The sequence below is a fragment of the Gobio gobio genome (assembly GCF_949357685.1).
Source record: "Gobio gobio genome assembly, chromosome: 10".
In the NCBI taxonomy this organism is placed as follows: domain Eukaryota; kingdom Metazoa; phylum Chordata; class Actinopteri; order Cypriniformes; family Gobionidae; genus Gobio; species Gobio gobio.
Window position 1 is genome coordinate 9,298,291 of NC_137116.1, and position 20,404 is coordinate 9,318,694.

General features: G+C 39.1%; 1 protein-coding gene across 4 annotated transcripts in view; it reads left to right on the forward strand.

Moving 5' to 3' along the window:
• mib2 (MIB E3 ubiquitin protein ligase 2) overlaps window positions 1–17,343 on the forward strand; it is a 115,773-nt gene extending 98,430 nt beyond the window's left edge. For all 4 annotated transcript variants that reach the window (XM_079826440.1, XM_079826441.1, XM_079826439.1 and 1 more), the window contains 6 exons: window positions 3,423–3,549; window positions 10,205–10,429; window positions 11,980–12,158; window positions 12,239–12,423; window positions 15,033–15,098; window positions 15,964–17,343. In XM_079826440.1, coding sequence (XP_079682566.1) covers window positions 3,423–3,549; window positions 10,205–10,429; window positions 11,980–12,158; window positions 12,239–12,423; window positions 15,033–15,098; window positions 15,964–16,205 — 1,024 coding nt within the window. In that variant the 3' untranslated portion in view covers window positions 16,206–17,343. The remainder of the gene's footprint in view (window positions 1–3,422; window positions 3,550–10,204; window positions 10,430–11,979; window positions 12,159–12,238; window positions 12,424–15,032; window positions 15,099–15,963) is intronic.
• The last annotated feature ends 3,061 nt before the right edge of the window (window positions 17,344–20,404 follow it).

Consider the following 20,404-nt stretch of genomic DNA (forward strand, 5'->3'; position numbering starts at 1 on the left):
GCTCACGCAGCATTTTATTTCAACCTAAAAGTCTGTTGCGGTGCGTGCAGTAAGAGTTGTTTACTATTCGAATCAACAATAGAGTTTAAAAATTCAAGGTTCAGGCTTTATTAAGTTTATTTGAGGAGGACGAAATCCATTGGGCTCTGGAAAGTCTTGCGCAGTCCTACGTCACCGGACTAATCTTCACGGTACTTTAGACCGCTATGGAAACGCAGACAGCAGCAGGTCTGAGGGAAAAAAGTTCCTGAGACAAATTGTTCTGGGTAATTTCGGTTAAAACGGGGCTTAAGTATCTCATTACTCTGGCGAACAGGAAGTGGGCCAGAGCATATTATAGTATCTGACATCGTACTTTAGTCTTTAATGTGTGTAATGTTGCTGTTTGAGCATGAAAGAGGTCTGCAAAGTTTGCATTTGAGACTCTTGATAAATGGGTGGCACTTGTCCTCTTGAGTGAGTCAGATTGGAGATGTTTCCTGATCCAGAACATGCTCTTCCAGCCACACTTGCTGGTACACACGCAGGCTAGTACACATTTCCTCCGGTCTAACCCAGATTCTTTCATAACAGCGACACAATTAACCCGAACAGCCACAGGGACACACAGCGGTCACATATTCTGGCTCGCTTTCCCTCGCACACACTCATGTAGTCACACTTAACGTGATTTACAGGCATGTTCCTTGATCTGTATCCTTGTTGGTCCAGGAACAACATTCCTACAAACCAATCAGATTCAGGTTCCGGTTTAGGTTTAGAGCTAAGTCTGGGTTAAAGACATTCTTCTCAACTAGGGCTGTCCAAATGTTTGGTTCGGTGCAATTGTATATTTATCATAAATAATTGCATTTAACATTTAACTATCTATTTTGTTCACGCTTAGTTACAGTGTAAAATTACTATATAATACAAATAATACACCCCCCCCCCAAAAAAAAAAAATCATGCTGACATCAGTCTAATTCTACCATTGTTTAAGGCACAGCCTTTAAAGTATGAGAAAATCTTCTCTTCTTTTGAGGTTCTACCAATGCAGTTTTTATTTGTATTCATTTATTATATTTTGAATGATGCGTTACCCTTTCATTAATGTCTTGTGGCCGTGATGGACTGATCTGTGTTCAGAGAAGGATATAAACACACTGCAGCCTTCAGCAATCTCGTCTTCAGGCTGAGATCGCTCTGACAGTTGTCATATGTGTCACGCCGAGTGTTGGCAGTGCCGGTCGGCCGTATATTAGCACAACCCCGAGCGACAGAGAGAGACTGCACTCATTCATCTGATTTGGCACTTTATCTTTACTCTTTTTTGCCATAAGGCCTGGACTTAACAGCACTTATCTGATCTTACTATAAAGCTTTTTGTATTCTTCTTAGTCTTACACCTTTTTAATTTTGGTAGTTAGAAATTATTTATGTTTCTCAGTCAAGCAAATGGCATTTTAGTGTTTAATGCAGTTAATGCCAGTCTCCTGCACCACAACTGTAGAATAATCATTAAGGTTTTTTTTTGTTTTTGTTACAAAAATATCTAGTACTTGCACTAAAAAAAAGATTCTCATTGATTGTTATGGACTGCTGCTGCATCACTTTTTTACTTCAGACACCTGCTAGAACAATGTGCATTACATGAATTCCTGACACCTGTTGTTTTTTGTTCATTTATTCAGTGTTTGTAGTGCTTATAGTTTGCAATGGAGTTATAGAAGGAAATAGGGATGGAACGATTACCGGTTTTACGATAAACCACGATAAAATGTACAGACGGTTAGTAATATCGTTTTAAATTTAATTATCATTAAAACCACGTTCACGATTTTGAAAACTTGTGGTAAGTCCTGTCCAGCCAGCGTCAGTCTGGTGCAGGCGCAGCGTTGTTTTTTGAATGAGAAGAAATGGTGGAAGGCAGTGGCAGCGGTGGGAGATATTGGTTTTTACAAAAGTCCCGAGGGAAAGTTAATCGAGGATGGTCACCCTGTCTGCAGAACATGCAAAAATAAAGTTGATGCTATAGGGGCAAACACTTCAAATCTGCAGAGTTGTCTTCGTGACCATCACTCACTGTTGTATAGTGAACGCAAGGCAAGTAAACTTTGACCTCAATACCAACATTACGTCTAAGAAATAATTGGACACAAAGTTTTGAGTTGAAATATTTTATCTCACTCACTTGAAATTAACGTGAAGCTTCCACTAAGAAAAGTTTGCAGACAAGACTAGGGTAACATTTAAGGGATAATAATGTATATTCATCGTACACTTATTACACAGATTTTCTTTACCACAAATAATTACGGAGAATATTGAATTGAGATTAATGTTTTAAATCTTATGTTTATAAATCCATTTTGTAGCTCTCAGTAAATAAAAAAGTTCAGCTTTTTTCAGCTTGTATATTATAATAAATTTAGTTACCTAGCTTTCGTGTTAGCCTTCGAAAATGATTCATAAAACATATAAATATCAGTTAAACATATGTTTACTTTCTTCACTGACAAAAATGGAAAAACGTTATCAGTCATATCTGCCCATTGACATGGTTTTCAAGCTATTGTTATCTAATTTTTTGGCGTTCAGAACATCTTAAAATGCACATATGTAGATCATAGAAATCAAAATATTCTCGAGGGGCCATGCCCCCGAAACGAAACGATAAACAGCCAATATTCTAATATGCATTTTTTTTCATACGCAAATGACAAAAATATTCAAATTTTAGCAGCAGGACTCGACGTCAAGCGCAAGATATGTAGCTAAACTAAATTATTTATATTTGACAGCTGCTTCTTTAGGTCTGAAATGTTAAACAAATGACAAAAAAAATTGGTAAAAGTTTAGTTTAGGGTCCAATTCTCACTGGGGGCTGAGCCCCCCTAAAATGAAAATCCTAGAATCGCCTCTGAATGTAGAGCTACTGAATCCTGCTCGACTTCAGCTTAAAGATCTGCATACAGCTAATCTACCTCACACACACACACTCTCACAGAGCTGGGGTTTGGCTTTATGAGCTTCTAAACACCCTCTTTTGAATTTTTACACTAAACTGTATAATTAGCTGTTGTCCTTTGCTAGATTCCCTACTTAACTGTTCTAGTTTCACGTCTCAGTCACATTTTGCTCTACTTCTCTTATAATGAAATCAGGTTAGACTTTATTTCTACTAACTACAGGTAACGTTGCAACTACATGTCAACCAACTCTCATTAGAACATTAGCAGACTGTTAGGTTAGGGTTAGTAGAATAAGTTGACGTGTAGTTACAGACGTTTCACCCCGACAGACTGATAGAAGATCCAGTGTTCCTGGTGTCTGAAAACAGATTTAAATGTAAAGACGTCTGAGCTTCTCCAATCCTTTGAGCGAGTCCTGATAGCTCTGGATTGCCCTTCCTGACTGTGTGTTTGTGTGTGTGCCTCCAGCGCGACGGAGATGATCTTGGATCGAGCGCGACAGCTGGCTGACGGTAAGAAGGAAGATGGGTTCTCCGCTCTGCATCTGGCCTCGCTGAACAACCACCGGGATGTAGCGGAGATTCTCCTCAAAGAGGTGCGACAGATTAGGTCTTAAAACAATTAATAAGTTTGCTATACCATTTAAGAAAACTGAGGACCTGCAGGTGCTTCTAAATACATTTAACACTTGACACACTTCACTCTTTAGTGTGAGTGAAACACTCGGAGCCCTGTGTAACGAGTATTAGAAACACGTTTTTCATTTATTTTGCCACAGATGAGCTGTCAGTGACTGTGTGGCGCTTGTTAAATCACTATTGTGTGACATCCTGGATGTTATAACAGCTTTATTTATAAGCGTTAACTTCAACAACAGTCATACACCTCTCTTTTGTGTGCGTTTGTAATGCAGTATTGGATGAACTGAGCTTGCTGCCATCTGGTGGCTCTGGAGGGTTCGCACGCTCATGAAAAAAGGGAGTTTTAAAATGCCAATTTCAGGGTTTCCACTCGGAGAAAACACATGGAGAAAACATAAATTATCCTGGAAAAATAATTTTTTTGTTTATTTGAAGAACAAATGGTTTACAACTGGTCTGAAACCATTAAAGCAGGGGTCTCAAACTCATTTTACCTGGAGGTAGACTGGGTCAGGCTGGGCCGCATCAAGTATTACACATAAAAAGTGTTTCCAGTATTCCACAAAAAGTAGCCCAACTGATCCAATCTTCTCAATCTTTATTATTAACAGTTCTTCAACATGCATGTTTCTTCTGAACATGAACTGTTCCTCTGAATTTGAACTAAATATAGCCTATAGAAATTAAATCATGTAATATGAAATAATGAATGATTTTAATTTTATTTTAAATAATAGACTAATTCACAGCAAGGCTGTAACCAGGTCAAACAGAACAGTGAGCGAAATTCTAGGTCTAATTCTAGTTGGGAAATAATCTTTTTGGGACTATTTGTAAACAATATGTGCATTAATTTGCATCAAATATATTATTAGTCCCGATATACTTCGCATGAGTGAGTGAATAAATACATAGATCCGCGAAAGACTTTTGAATTCCCTAGTGGTCTGGTGGTAGAATTTTTGTCAACCGTGTCAAAGGTTACGGGTTCTAATCCGCTCTCATATAGTTTTTCTTCATTAAAATCAAAGATGTTCATCAATGATTGTATAATAAGACCATGGACACGTTTGCATTTTGTTTTGTGATTTGACCGGAAAGACTAGAGTCTCTCTCCGCAACGGCATTAAGCGATAGATTGATGGGCTCGTCTGTGTGTGAAGACTGTGCAGTGTGCGCGGGCCAAAAGAGAACGTAAACCCCGCCTACTTTGATTTGATTGGCCATCTCAATCATTTTGACATTGACAAGCGCTGACCACATTCGTTTCAACTGTCTGATCAGCTTCGTTCGTTTGCTCCTGTCACGCGGTGTCAACCAATTATACTGCACGAGAGAGGGGCGAGCAAACTCTCTCTCTCTCTCTCTCTCTCTCTCTCTCTCTCTCTCTCTCTCTCTCTCTCTCTCACACACACACACACACACAAAGGAGGCAGCAAGTGTGGCAAGCGCTGCACATGCATTGACTCAGCAAAAAGGTGCTTTTCAAAGCAACACGCGGGCCGCACTAACACTAAACTTTGATGTCAAGAAGGGGGCCACAAAATATCATCCTGCGGGCCGTGAGTTTGAGACCCCTGCCTTAAAGGAACACAGCGACTTTTTGGGACTTTAGCATCACTCAACAGTTCACTAAACAAGAACTCACTAAAAAATAAATTCTGTTTCACCAACAAAAATGAGACCAAAATATTTTTTAGCAACTTAGTGCGGTTTTGTTTCTGAATGAATCGTTTGAGAAAGTGATTCAGTGACCTGTTCATGCGGTTCATCCGACCGACATTTGCTTCGTTCATAAATGAATAAGGGTGCAATAAGGCTTCATTCAGAACACTTCGGGTGCGTCTCAATCAGCTCCCTGGTTCACTAGTCAGGGCACTGATCAGAGAGTCAGCCCATTGACTTATGTCAGGGAGCTGATTGAGACATACCCAAAGTGTTCTGAATGAATCCTTTGAAAGAATGACACTAATGACTCTTTAAAATGTTATTTGCTGCCACCTTCTGGCGGAAATATTAAAAGTATTCATCCTTTTTTGCTATTCAATATTGTAATTATTTTAAAACAAACTCATAGCATTATTTGTGCAACTGTGATATTTTTGTTTGATTATATTATAATAATTCATTAGATTATTACTAATGATTGTTTGGATCATTTTATTAAATAGTTTATAAATATAATAAGAATGCACTGTAACATAACTTAAATCTACACTGTGTGATATTTTCCCCCATCTAGCGGTTAAATGGTATATGACCATCCAGTGAATATTAGTTTCTCTTCCTCCCAATTCCGATTTTGGTTTAACTCCTACGGTGGCCGATTTAGTCCAAGATTAATATGGCTTCCAGTTCGACCTCGTCCACATTCGACACGGTGCCATCGAGTGTTAACGCGAAAGGCAAAGCTTGAATTCACGGGTATGTCCCTCTTTGGCTGATGTACTTTCAAGATGGAGGGGCAACATGGCGACCTGCATTCGAACCCATTACCGTATGTATTTTCAATGGCATATTATAAACTTACGAGAATACTTTATTACTTGAAAGAAGTAAATATACATTAATAAGCACATATATTTTTGAAAGAACTAAGTGTTTTTAGCTAAGAACAAACTAAAAAAGTTACACAGTGTAGCTTTAAGATGAATATAGAAAGTGTGCTTTCCATAAAAAGTAAAGATGACTGAATACAGTCAATGATATATACTAGGGGTGTCGCAATATACCGGTATTGACGATAACCGTGATATTCAAAGCACGAAATATCGACATCGTGTTAATTTAGGGTGTGGCAATATACCGGTATTGGCGATAACCACAATATTGAAAATGAACAGGACTGGTATGATAACATGACGCGTAAAAACTCCGGTGTCCCGAGTCTGACTGTAGCCATGTTTTTTCCTCCCTCTCTATTACACACTGTTGCAGCCATAAAAATTGTTCAGCTTTGTTTGTAATGTCAAATTTGTTATATTTCGTTTCTTTATTAAGTTAATTTAGAAAAAATGTTTGGGGCAATTTTCGTTAGTTAAATTAAAGTTTTAGTTTTTTTCCTAATGACCAAGCGGCCAGCGGCCGACAGTGAGTTAACCGCATGTTTGATCAATTTATCCTCTCAAATCAACACTTGACTTGTCTTGCCTATAATAAAATCCATATATATAAAACACTTCAAGCATATCACAATGTAAGTTTATATGTTTACTATCACCACCACAGTAAAAACGCATTTTTGACAAGCTGAGGCAGGCCCGCACGCAACGGCGCCTGCAAACGAAACGGGCTACACAATCTAAACTATAAAAATAAAAACATGCATTGTCTTACCTTATACCTCTCCGCAAAATGAATATAAATCCAATCTTCAATTTCCACTCTATAGGCTATGCAAATTCAGTTTACGACAACGAAAGCAACAGATATGAGTTGAATTTTATTTATCGGCTCATTTCAAGTTCAAAGGCCGTAATAGGAGAACGAGCGACCTAAGCACTGGTAAGAGCATTTAGTCTCATTCGTTTTAATGGAGATTATTGTGTTTTTGAGCATCTGATTCTGAGCCTTTGGCTACTTTCACTGGCGGCCGTTTGCGTCTTTTCTTCCATCTTCGTGTAGTGCCCCTTCAGCACTCGGTGCGCGCAGCACGTGGTGGGAGCGGTGGATCATCTGAGTGATCGGATTTAAATCCGCCTCGAAAGAATTTAATTTAATCCTGATCTCTTCACAATATAATAGATATATGATCAGAGAAAACGAATGAAGTGAGCAGGTGTAAAAAGGCCATAACTCTTGCAGCTGCGCTGAAGGAACTCGGCGGTCAGAGTCACCAGTCAGCCAGTCGACGATCGCGGTCTCATAGTTTCTTTTAATTAATGAAAAATGTCTATTCTTGTATTTGTATTTGCAATCTAGTCATGGCTAATAACATTTATGTTAATATTTATTCATCATCATACTGTTGAACTTGACAGTATTTTCTCTCTTGCTATTTCATAGGGAGCTTCAAAGACAATTTATCAGTAACATAGTAATACCAGGGCCGGCTCTATAAATCTGGGGGCCCTAAGCAGGATAATTTTGGGGCCCTGCCTTGCAGTGAATAATGGAGTATTGCACTGCAAACCAGCAACTGTATTCAATCTAACACTTACATATTTCATCTGTATATCTTTTAACATGATTGCCTACAATTATTTTACTGCTTATTAAAGTACACTCACTGAAACAGTAAAAGTAAAGATTATAGATTTGCAAATTTAAGGTCAATTTGTTGTAAACAAATAAATATTAATAATTTAGCATTAACAATATATAGCTAACTTACAACATTAGCCATAGTGGTATGCGGCTCGCTATGCTCTACTGAAGCAGCAGTAGAGTCACCTCCTCCAGCTGTTGAGATTATAATATAATTAATAATAAATACAGTATGCAGAGTAGATAAAACACATTAATTTTAAATTAATATTAAAGTACAATTAGACAACATAGTGAATTATGATTATAAAACACAATTTTTTTTTGGCAAGAGGAAAATTAGCTATGTCGAAGTTGCGCACAAAACTATTCAAAAGAAAGGCAGTGGGAAATATTTCCTTGTGTCATCTCTGGTGTCAGCCTCATTAAATGTTTCTCCACGACCACCAAAATATTTAAGAATGGCTCCTCCTGAGAAAGTGACATTTAGTTTTTTACAATTATGTTAAGGGTAAATTAAAAGAAATCCAATGTTAAATTATATTATTTAATTATTGGTTGATTAACTCTTACATACTGTTCATATTTTAAACCTTCACAGCATGGACTGCATTCACTGTAAAAAAAAAATCAGGTGCCCAATTGAAAATTTTCTAGTGAGCGATCACATCTAAAATTTTCAGTTGGCCAAATTTAATTTCTTGAATTTTAATTGAATAATTCAATTTGGCCAACTGAAAAATTTAGATGTGATCGCTCACTAGAAAATGTTCAATTGGGGACCTGCTTTTTTTTAGTGTTCTTTACTAAAATTTACCACAAATCCATTTTGCTTTTAGGTGTCTTGTATCGATCATCATTCAAAAATGTTTCAGAGAGGACACTGTGTTTTCTTTAGGTTTAAATGGTCTGGGCGATTTAGCTTAACAATATATAAAATATTTCATAATAGTATATAGATTAATATTTATTAATAATCTTTAATTGCCTATTCAATTAAGACCATAAGAAAAAGCTTGTATTTAACCGCTTTATTTTAAACTTCATTTTGATTTTGACTGTCAAATGATTGCTCTTTCTCTTCCTATTACTTTCTTTCTCTCAAATGTTCTTAAACTATTTTTTTATTGTAATAAGCGTCTATTGAGACAAAGATTTTTTGTTTTTTTCTTTCCCAGAACTAGTGTAGGTCATGTAACGTTAACTGTTAAAAAGAAAATACATTCATAGGAGGTGGGTCTGTCTCTACGCGGTCTGTAGCCCAGAGCTGGGGCCGACGGCTGGACCATAGCGCAAGCAATGTTGATTTAGCATAATCGACGGACAGCTAACGTTATGCTGCGTTCACACCAAACGCAAATAGAGTGTCTGGCGCGAGTGATTTGATTTCAATGTTAAGTCAATGGAAAGGCGCGTTGACGCGCGTCTAGAGGTCCCGCGGCGCGGAAGGCGCTTTTCGCGCGGTGCGAATGACGCGGATTGAGCGTCTTGCGTGATAAACTGCGGCGACGCTGGCGAGTGCAATCTGTAGTTAGGGGGCCCCCTAGTGGCGGCGGGGCCCTAAGCAGCCGCTTAGTTCGCTTATAGGGAGAGCCGGCTCTGAGTAATACCCTGTTTATCATTATCCAATTATGTTTGTTGGGTAAAAAACTAAATAAACAAAGTAAAAATTAATTGGTAACACTTTACAATAAGGTTCCTTAATTAACATTAGTTACATTAGTTAACATGACTTAATAATGAACTGCACTTATTCATCTTTGTTAATGTTAATTTCAACATTTACTAATGCATTATTAAAATCTTACTAAAATGCACTGTGAACTAACATGAACAAACCATGAACAGCTCTATATTAACTAACATTAACAAAGAAGATTAACTAATGCTATACAGCTGTTGTTCATGGTTAGTTCGTTAACTAATGCATTAACTAATGTCAACTAATACAACCTTGTTGTAAAGTGTTACCAATTAATTTGATAACTTTCTCCCCCAAGGTTCTATAGATATCGCGATATATCGATATCGTGATTTTTTTTTGGCCACAATAACCGTGGTGTGAAAAATCTGATATCGTGACAGCCCTAATATATACATTAAAACAAAATAAAACATACACTATGGAATATATTACTTATGACAATAAATCTGTGGTCCTTGTCGTTTATTCCCGTCATAAGGAAATTTGAAAAGTCCTGGAAAATGAGTGGGAACCCTGAATTTCCAGACCTGGTAAAAAAAAAAAAAAAGTATAAACCCAGATAACAGTTTTTGGATAACACAAACAGCATTCATAAATTGGCACACTTTAAATCGAAACATTTTTAAGGTAAGGAGAGAAACCACTTCGTTGTGTCCATCTTTTGAGCGTCAGTGTATTTGTGACTGTTTTGTTTGAAGGGTCGTTGTGACATCAACATCCGCAACAATCGCAATCAGACGCCGCTGCAGCTGGCCGTGACTCAGGGTCACACGGCTCTAGTGGCCCTGCTGGTGACGGAGGGGGCCGACGTCAACGCCGAGGATGAGGATGGAGACACGGCGATGCACACGGCTCTCAGCCGACAGCAGCTGGCCAGCGTCATGAGCAGCGGAGAGGGCGAGGGCGCCGCGCTGTATGGCAGGGTAAGATCGGGAGGGACACCGCACCAACACTACCAGTACCAGTCAAACTTCACGCTTCTTGGTGCCAGTTTCGGTACCATAGCAAGACCTTTTGTAACTGTTACACCCTGTCCTATCCAGACACGACGTGACGCCGCGACACGCATTAGACACGAGTTTGTGTCTGAACCAGCCGCGACCACGATACACAACAATTCTATTTTATAAACGGTTTCTATTTCTGCAAAATCACAGCTGGAACAACAACATACACAAGTGTGACAGTGATTATGTGCTTTATTTAATGTTACAATCGTTTATTGTGAGTTTATGTGCGACACAATGATAATTCCAGGAACAAGAAAGTTCAAACTGTGAATCTCTATGACAGATTATTTCAGTCACTCAGTATGTATTTTTAATGTTAAAATGGAGTAATATTTATGAAATTATTTGTTTGGTTGCGAGTGCAGTGCACCTGCAGAAAGACTCCGCCTACAGGCTCTTCTGATTGGCTGTGATTTTTGGATTGATTTAGTTGCGAGTGCAGTGCGCCTGCAGAGAGACTCCGCCTACACGCTCTTCTGATTGGCTGTGATTTTTGGATTGATTTGGTTGCGAGTGCAGTGCGCCTGCAGAGAGTCTCCGCCCACACTCTCTTCTGATTGGCTGTGATTTTTGGATTGATTTGGTTGCGAGTGCAGTGCGCCTGCAGAGACTCCGCCTACACGCTCTTCTGATTGGCTGTGATTTTTGGATTGATTTGGTTGCGAGTGCAGTGCCTGCAGAGACTCCGCCCACACTCTCTTCTGATTGGCTGTGATTTTTGGATTGATTTGGTTGCGAGTGCAGTGCGCCTGCAGAGAGACTCCGCCCACACTCTCTTCTGATTGGCTGTGATTTTTGGATTGATTTGGTTGCGAGTGCAGTGCGCCTGCAGAGAGACTCCGCCCACACTCTCTTCTGATTGGCTGTGATTTTTGGATTGATTTGGTTGCGAGTGCAGTGCGCCTGCAGAGAGACTCCGCCCACACTCTCTTCTGATTGGCTGTGATTTTTGGATTGATTTGGTTGCGAGTGCAGTGCGTCTGCAGAGAGTCTCCGCCCACGCGCTCTTCTGATTGGCTGAGAGTTTTTGATTGATCTTGTCACGTCTTGTGTGTGGAAAGACAAACTGCTTGTCCTTGGAATCTTATCACCTTGCATCTGGTTAGGACAGTGTTGTTTAATATTTTTTTTATTTAACCATTTGAAAATAAAACATTCAATTAAATTAGATAACTTTGAATGCTATTAATGATAGTAAATAATGTAAATGTAAGTAAATAATGCATTAAAACAGCATGTAGCCGTTTCAAATATTGTTCAGTTAAGTAAACATTGCATTAAAAAAATTTTATGACAAAGACGCAAACGCATGACAGGTGGCAGGTCTATTACTCTAACATGGGAAGACCATTTTTTTTGTCCCGTCTGTTTTGTCTCATTTTAATATGTTTGTCAATCCTGAAACTTTGCACTTAGCAGCATGAAAAATAAAACATGTTTATTCCTTCATTCTGTGCATGTAGTTGAGTAGCTCAGGGCTGATGGGAAACACGGAGCTGAACGTCGGCGCTGCTATCGCTTGCTTCTTGGCACAGGAAGGGGCCGATATCAATTATGCCAACCATAAAGGTAAAAGCCCGCTGGACCTGGTGACAGACAGCAGCGTACAGACCCTCATCAGGAGCTTCGCAGAGAAACACAGGTGTGTCCCGTGTGCTTATTGTGCTGTTTACTGAGGCATCGGATGTGAATCTGATGTGATGTATGTGTGTGTGTTCACAGACTTCAGGCTGTCACGTGTGGCACGGGCACCAGTAGCAGCAGTCTTAGGCGGGTTCACACTACGCCCAACACCATGACCAACCTGGCTGTGCCCAGCGTGACGGGCCCCAGCGAGTGCCTCATCTGCTCCGAGCTCGCCCTGTTGGTGCTGTTCTCTCCATGCCAGCACAGCGTCGCATGTGAAGGTGAGTTTATACACACACACACACACACACACTCACACATGCTAACATACACACACAAACAATTAACGCTCACTCACACACTCTAACACACACACTAACATACACACACTCTCTCTGTCTCTCACACACACGCACTTACACACTCACTCACACACACGCTAACATACACACACACTCACGCTCTCACTCACACACTCTCACACACACACACACACACACACTAACATACACACACGCACTCTGTCTCACACACACACATTTACACACTTACACACACTCACTCACTCACACACACACTTACTCACTCACTCACACACGCTAACATACACACACAAACAATTAACGCTCACTCACACACTCTTTAACACACACACTAACATATACACACACACACATACACACACTCTCATACGCTAACATACACACACACACTCTCACACATACACACACTTACTCACACACACACACTTACTCACACTTACACACACTTACTAACATACACACAAACAATTCATGCTCACTCACACACTCTTAACACACACACACACACATACACACACTCTCTCTGCCACTCACACACACACGTTTGTTTTTGTGAAATGTGAGGACATTCCATAGGCGTAATGGTTTTTATACCGTACAAACCGTATTTTCTATCCCCTTACACTGCCCCTGCCCCTAAACCTACCCCTCACAGGAGACTGTGCAGTTCACTTTCTGTGAAAAAAAAAACCTAATCCTGTATGATTTATAAGCATTTTGAAAAGTGAGGACATGGGGAACGTCCTCATATTTCACCCTCTTTTTGTAATACCTATGTCATACCCATGTCATTATACACATTTGTGTCCTGATATTTCACAAAAACATGCCCACACTTACACACTCACACACACTCTCACACACGCTAACATAGACACACACACACACACTCACGCTCTCACTCACATACTCTCGCTCTCACTCACACTAACATAAACATACACGCTCTCTCTGTCTCTCACACACACACATTTACACACTTACTCACACTTACACACACTCACTCACTCACTCACTCACTCACTCACACACACTTACACACACTCACTCACTCGCTAACATACACACACAAACAATTAACGCTCACTCACACACTCTAACACACACTAACATACACACACACACACACACACTCTCTCTGCCTCTCACACACACACACACGCTAACATACACTAGGGATGCAACAATACAGTTAGTCCACGGTTCAATACATACCTCAGTTTTTAACGAAGGTTTTTCGGTTCGGTTCAGTTTTTTGCCATTCTATTCTTAGGCGACAGGAACAGCAAGAGGTTAAGGAGAAAAAATACTATTTTTTATTGCAATACTCTTTCTTTATTTTACTTAAAAGAATTGAAAAACCTTACTTAAACTTAGAACTTTACTTTAAAAAAAACAACCTTGTACACATTCCTAGTGTATTGTATAATATAAAATATATATATATATAAAGATTTACACTGGCAGCTCAGAGCTGTACAGCAGCATTTAAGTATGAAATTGAACGAATGAATGTAAAAATAAAACACTACATAGACTTCACTATAAAATAACATTGATTCTTATTAAAGCTACTGTATTCGTTTTTCAGTCAAGAGCAGTGAGTGTTTGTCTTTGTCTTTTGTTGTTGTATTAACATTAAAGGGATAGTTCGTTCAAAAATGAAAATTCTGTCATCGAGAAATGAATACAGGTTTGGAACAATATTAGAGTGAGTAAATAATGACAATTTTAGAGGTGAACTGTCCCTTTAAGGACAGCGTGTTCACTTGGCTGCCTGCTGTCAATTTAAGACCTGCGTGCATCCAATATACAGTATATACTAATACAGACACACGCGATTTTACTTTCACTTTAGACATATCCAACTGTGTTTATGTTAACATTGTGTGTATTTGACAGTATTAGCGCAGTAAGACTACTTAGTCCAGTATTCCCGTGTTTGACAGGCGTTTAGTGCGCGCGCTGGGAAAAGCACATGTTAAAACTGCGCACGCGAATGAACCGGCAAGGCTTTAAAACGCATGCAAATAATGAACTTTCGTGATTGTGAATAACTATAGTGTTCCGTGAGTATAACTCTACCACTAACGTGTCATGTGAATGTATGTCGCGTTGTTCAGTATTGAGATGGAGGAAAATTATAGAATTTGCAGAAAAAGAATTAACTCAATGCAAAACCGAAAAACCGCAATTCACAAGCGCGTATTGAACCGTGAATGCTGTACCGAACGGTTCAATATTATATTGAGAATTGCGGCATCCTTAACATACACACACACTCACGCTCTCACTCACACACACGCACTTACACACATTCACACACGCTGTCTCACACACACTATCACACGCGCACAATATGTGTTAGTAACTCTTGTACGAACAACATGATTTAACCAAGAAGATTGTTTTGTCCTCAAAATGAAATTGCGATACGGCCAAAAGTGTCAGAAGGTTATGATTTAGTTAAAAGCATGCGCAACATGTAACAAAGAAAGACTATGGCACAGTTTCAGTTATCAGTCTATGATTGATTATCACACACTTATGCAATCGTCTCTCTTCAGAGTGTGCTCACCGAATGAAGAAGTGCATCCGCTGCCAGGTCTCAATAACCAAAAAGATTCGACAAGGTATGTGCATCCACGCTTGCATGACGGTGCTATTTTATGCTAAGATTTGAGAGTCAAGATGTTTTTGCATTCCAGCTGTGGACTCTTTTCCAAATGTAAATAATAGAAAAATTAATGATGGACTATAGACACAGAGGGCCCTATCACACACCCGGTGCAATGTGACTCCAGGCACGACGCAAGTGTTCTCTGCTAGTTTCAGCCCGACGCAGTTCTCATTTTCACGTCCAGCTCCACGTTGTTTAATATCAAATGCACTGGTGCATCTGTTCACCCATGGGCGTCTGGTCTGAAAACCAGGTGTGTTCAGGCGCATTGTTGTTGCGATGCTATTGTGAGGAACTGAAAACGACTGCGCCATTGACCAACACAAACCTGCTCTAAAGTCAATAGCGCAGTTTTTTTGTGTTATTTAAAGGGTGTGTTAGTAATATGAGCCTATAGGCTGTGCACAACACGCACACACATTTAAATATTAAAAATAAAAGGATTCCTCATTGGAGGAGCGTTCGGTCTTTCCGCTCGCATGTAAATAATGAATCCACCATGGTGCAAGCGCAACTGGCTTTTAAAGGGAATGGGAGATGAAACTCTGATTGGTTTATTGCACGTTACGCCCAAAACACACCCATGACTCATTAAGAGACTAGGTACAACCCTTTTGGACCATGTGGCGGGTGCGCAGACAGTTTTTTCTGTCATTAAACTAGCAAAAGTGGATTCGGACACGCCCTAAGAGCACCATGAGCTCAGATCGGTGAAATAGGGCCCTGTGTGTTCCACCCCAATTATGTTCCCGTCGTGTAAAGAAGCCGGTCTGTGTCAGTTCTGTCCTCACTAATGCCTGATGTTGTATGATCTCCAGACCAGACGGAGGTGGAGTGCAGCCCGAGCTCGGAGAACTCAGAGCAGCACAACCTGCTGGAGCAGCTGCAGTCGCGCTACCGGCAGATGGAGGAGCGCATCACGTGTCCCATCTGCATCGACAACCACATCAAGCTGGTGTTCCAGTGCGGCCACGCCTCCTGCATCGACTGCAGCGCCGCGCTCAAGACCTGCCCCATCTGCCGGCAGACCATCCGCGAGCGCATCCAGCTGTTCGTCTGACGGAGCCGCGCCGTGCGTGCGTCACAGTCTGTCCCGTCCCGTCCCGAGCGTCATCATTTAGCCAGGACTGCGCCGGCTGCTCGCGTGGGACCGGAGGATGCGAGCGGGCCAACTCGCGTTGAAAATCATCGTGGAGTTCGATTCAGGAGAATTTGGACCTTGTTGACAATGTTTCCGAGTAGCATGAGGACGTCTGCTCCGACAAAACAGTATTACGGAGTGAAGAGGAGTTCACATACCCAGCATGCAACGTACTGTGAGCTGACACGCAAGACCTGGGCCGTACTTTACCCCGAAATCCAAAGGAAAGGAAGATATTTAGCCTTGTTTTATTTTGTGTCGTTTTCACCCTCAAGTGTTTGTAATGTATGTGTTTTCCGCTAGCTATAATCTAAATGAGACGCACATTTACCGTTAATATAAATGTGATTTTGGGGTGAAATATGGCATGTTTCCAGATCCGGCGTGAGTATTCCCGATCGTCGGCGTTCAGTGCCGCTGTGTGTGTGTCAGAGAGATGTTGTACAGACGCCTGTGCCGTATGCCTGTACGTACCAGATCTAGAAGCGATATACATACTGCATGCTGGTGAGCATATTATCTACATCATATATTGTGTCACCGATACCATTTGTAGTGTTATAAGTACAGACGCCCGTGTGTGACTGAAAAGCCGTTCAAGACCCTTACACGCATCAAAGCAGACTGAATGGTGTCAGCAAAGGTGCTGAATGCTTCCCTACGCTAGGAGTTGTTTGGTTTTCTCAGGTTCATGCAAGACGCCTCCCTCTGTACGCTTTACAAACGCTCAGCCTCATCCATTGGCGCTGCATGACATTATATACAGTATTTATTATTAGCCTCATAAACCACATCTCCCACAGTAATGCTTTGCCTAAATGTGTTCTGGGATTGAACATCATGGTCAATTGGGAACTCTTATGATTACTTCCTCGCCCTCTTCTCATTTAAAACCCTTTTTAAAGTCGTCATATACTGTAGCTCTTACGTCAGTCGCGCTTCAAAAGAAAACCGTAAAATCTGGTTTAAAAACGAATCGTGTCCAAAGTAATCCAAGGTCATACAACAGATGTGTGTGTGAGAAACTATGGAAGCTCGTTTCCACCACGTAATACAGAAATAAAAAAAATTCTCAAAATTTGGGAATTTATATCTCACAATTATTACCTTTTTTCTCTCAGAAATGTGAGGAAAAAACTCACAATTGTGATTAATAACGTCCAAATTATGAGATATAAACTCGCAATTGCAAGATAGAATCGCAATTTGGACTTCTCTCAATATAATATAATTGCGATTTGATAAAAAAGTGAGAATTATTTTACAGAAATAAAGAAGATAGCTGCCACATTTGATCTCATTTGATTCTGTTTTCTAAAAATTTTGGAATTTATAATTTTATCTCACATTTATTACTTTTTTTTTTCTCAGAAATGTGAGAAATAAACTCACAATTGGGATTTAATAATGTCCGAATCGCAAGATATAAACTCACAATTTTGAAAAATTTTCTTAGAAATGTGAAAGAAACTATCAATTGTGATTTATAACTTCCGAATTATGAGATATAAACTCGCAATTGCAAGATAGAATCGTAATTTAGACTTCTCACAAACGCAAATTATAATTACAAGTCATTTTATATCACATTTCTAAGAAAAAGTTTCGAAATATAATATAACTTCGCAAATGAGAAAAAAGTGAAAATTGTGAGTTTGTCGTAATTTGTGCTTTTTTCTTAGAAATGTGAGATGTAAACTCTCAATTGTGATTTATAACATCCGAATTATGAGATATAAACTCGCAATTTTTACTTTTTTCTCAGAAATGCGAAAGATAAACTCTCAATTGTGATTCATAACGTCCGAATCGCAAGATATAAACTCGCAATTCCGACTTTTTTCTCAGAAATGCGAAAGAAAAACGCAATTTCAAGTTAGAATCGCAATTGTGAGACACGTCATGTTATATCACATTTCTGAGAAAAAGTCAGACTTTGGATATATAATATAAATTCGCAATTAAGAAAAAAGTGAGAATTATGAGTTTGTCGTAATTTGTGCTTTTTTCTTAGAAATGTGAGATGTAAGCTCTCAATTCTGATTTATAACGTCCGAATTATGAGATATAAACTCGCAATTTTGACTTTTTTCTCAAAAATGCGAAAGATAAACTCGCAATTGCAAGATAGAAACTCAATTTGGACTTTTCTCATAATTTCGAGTTATAATTACAAGGCATTTTATATCACATTTCTGAGAAAAAGTATAAATTCTCACTCGAAAACTGAGAATTGTGAGTTTATATGTCGTAATTTGTGCTTTTTTATTACAAATGTGAGAGAAACTCTCAATTGTTATTTCCAAAGTCTGAATTGCAACATATAAACATAAAAAGCAATTTTAAACAATTTTGACTTTTCTCAGAAATGTGAAAGATAAATTCGCAATTGAGAGAAAAGTGAGAATTGTGAGTTTATATTTTCCTCAGAAATGCGAAAAAAACCTCACAATTGCAAGTTAGAATCGCAATTTGGACTTTTCATGCAATTACTAATCATAATTTAAGTCATTTTATATCACATTTCTGAGAAAAAAGTTTCAAAATTTAACTTCGCAATTCATAAAAAGCCATAATTGTGAGTTTATATGTCTTCATTTTTGCTTTTTTCTTACAAATGTGAGAGAAACTCTCAATTGTTATTTCTAAAGTCTGAATTGCCACATATAAACTTTTGACATTTGAACAATGTGAAAGAAAAACTCGCAATTGCAAGTTAGAAATGCAATTTGGACTTTTCTCGTAATTGCGAATCATAATTTTGTCATTTTATATCACATTTCTGAGAAAAAGTTTCGAAAGAGTTTCGAAATATAATATACATTCGCAGTTAAAAAAAAAAGTGAGAATTGTGAGTTATGTCATAATTTGTGCTTTTTCTCAGAAATGTGAAAGATAAACTTGCAATTGCAAGATAGAATCGCAATTTGGACATTTTATATCACATTTCTGAGGAAAATGTCAGTTTCGAAATATAATATAAATTCGCAATTGAGAAAAAAGTGATAATTATACGTTTATATGTGGTAATTTGTGCTTCTTTGTTTTAAATGTGAGAAACAAACAAACAAAAAAATTTACTTCTGAAAAATGTGAAAGATAAACTAAACTAAAATTGCACGTTTATATCACATTTCTAAGAAAAAGTTTGAAATATAAATTCACAATTGAGAGAAAAGTGAGAATTCTGAGTTTATATCTTGTAATTTGGATTTTTTTCCTCAGAAATGTGAGAAACTCTCAATTGCGAATTGTGAGATACAATTTGCTTTTTTATTTTTATTCTTTTCGTACTATTTTATGTTATTTCATTCTATTTTTTATTCTGTTGCAGAAACAAGCTTCCAAGCTCCTGTAACACACATGTTGGTTGTTGGGTTAAAGGGTTACTCCAGCGATTAGTACTTCAGCGATAAGCTTTGTATCAGTAGAAACCCTGTAGTATATTTGAATGATCGTGCCCCCATCCCCCTCCCTCATATCCCCCTGAGACGAGAGAATTGTGTATTTTATGTCTGGAAAAAAGCCTCAAATGATGCAAATATCGTCATTTAGCGTCATCGGCTAGAGACTACAGCCAGTAGTGGGAGCTAGTTCAGCATGTTTTCAACCCGCCCATAGGGGTGGGATCTCACTCACAGAATGTAAATGAGCACGGCCGCTCGGCATTCATAACGGAGCGGAGCAAAGCGAGTGTTCTCAATGAATTCCTATGAAAGTTAAGCTTCCATAGGCATGAACTGAAAACGGCCAGACTGAACACGCAGCCGCGAATGAATGCCGCGCTTAGCTCAGCTCTTCGCTCTCGTGATGAATGAAATCTGACTCCTGCTGTGTTTGTGCTGAGACTCTCGTTCGGCTCACACTGTATTGAACAGACACGTTCAGTTTTTAATTGTAGTGTCTGTTCTCTAACTGAACTAAATGATTTTATTATTGTAAAAATGAACACTACGGTGGGGGCGGTACCGCGGTGGACAAGTGATGTAACCGGTAGGCGTGGCTTGGGAGTGGTAGGGCAGCGAAGCAAGTGCATTCTGGGAGTTGTTGTCTTTCATCCACATGAGCCAAAAATACATTTTCTGGCTTTTCTCAGTCTAGAAGGCACCAAATTCAAA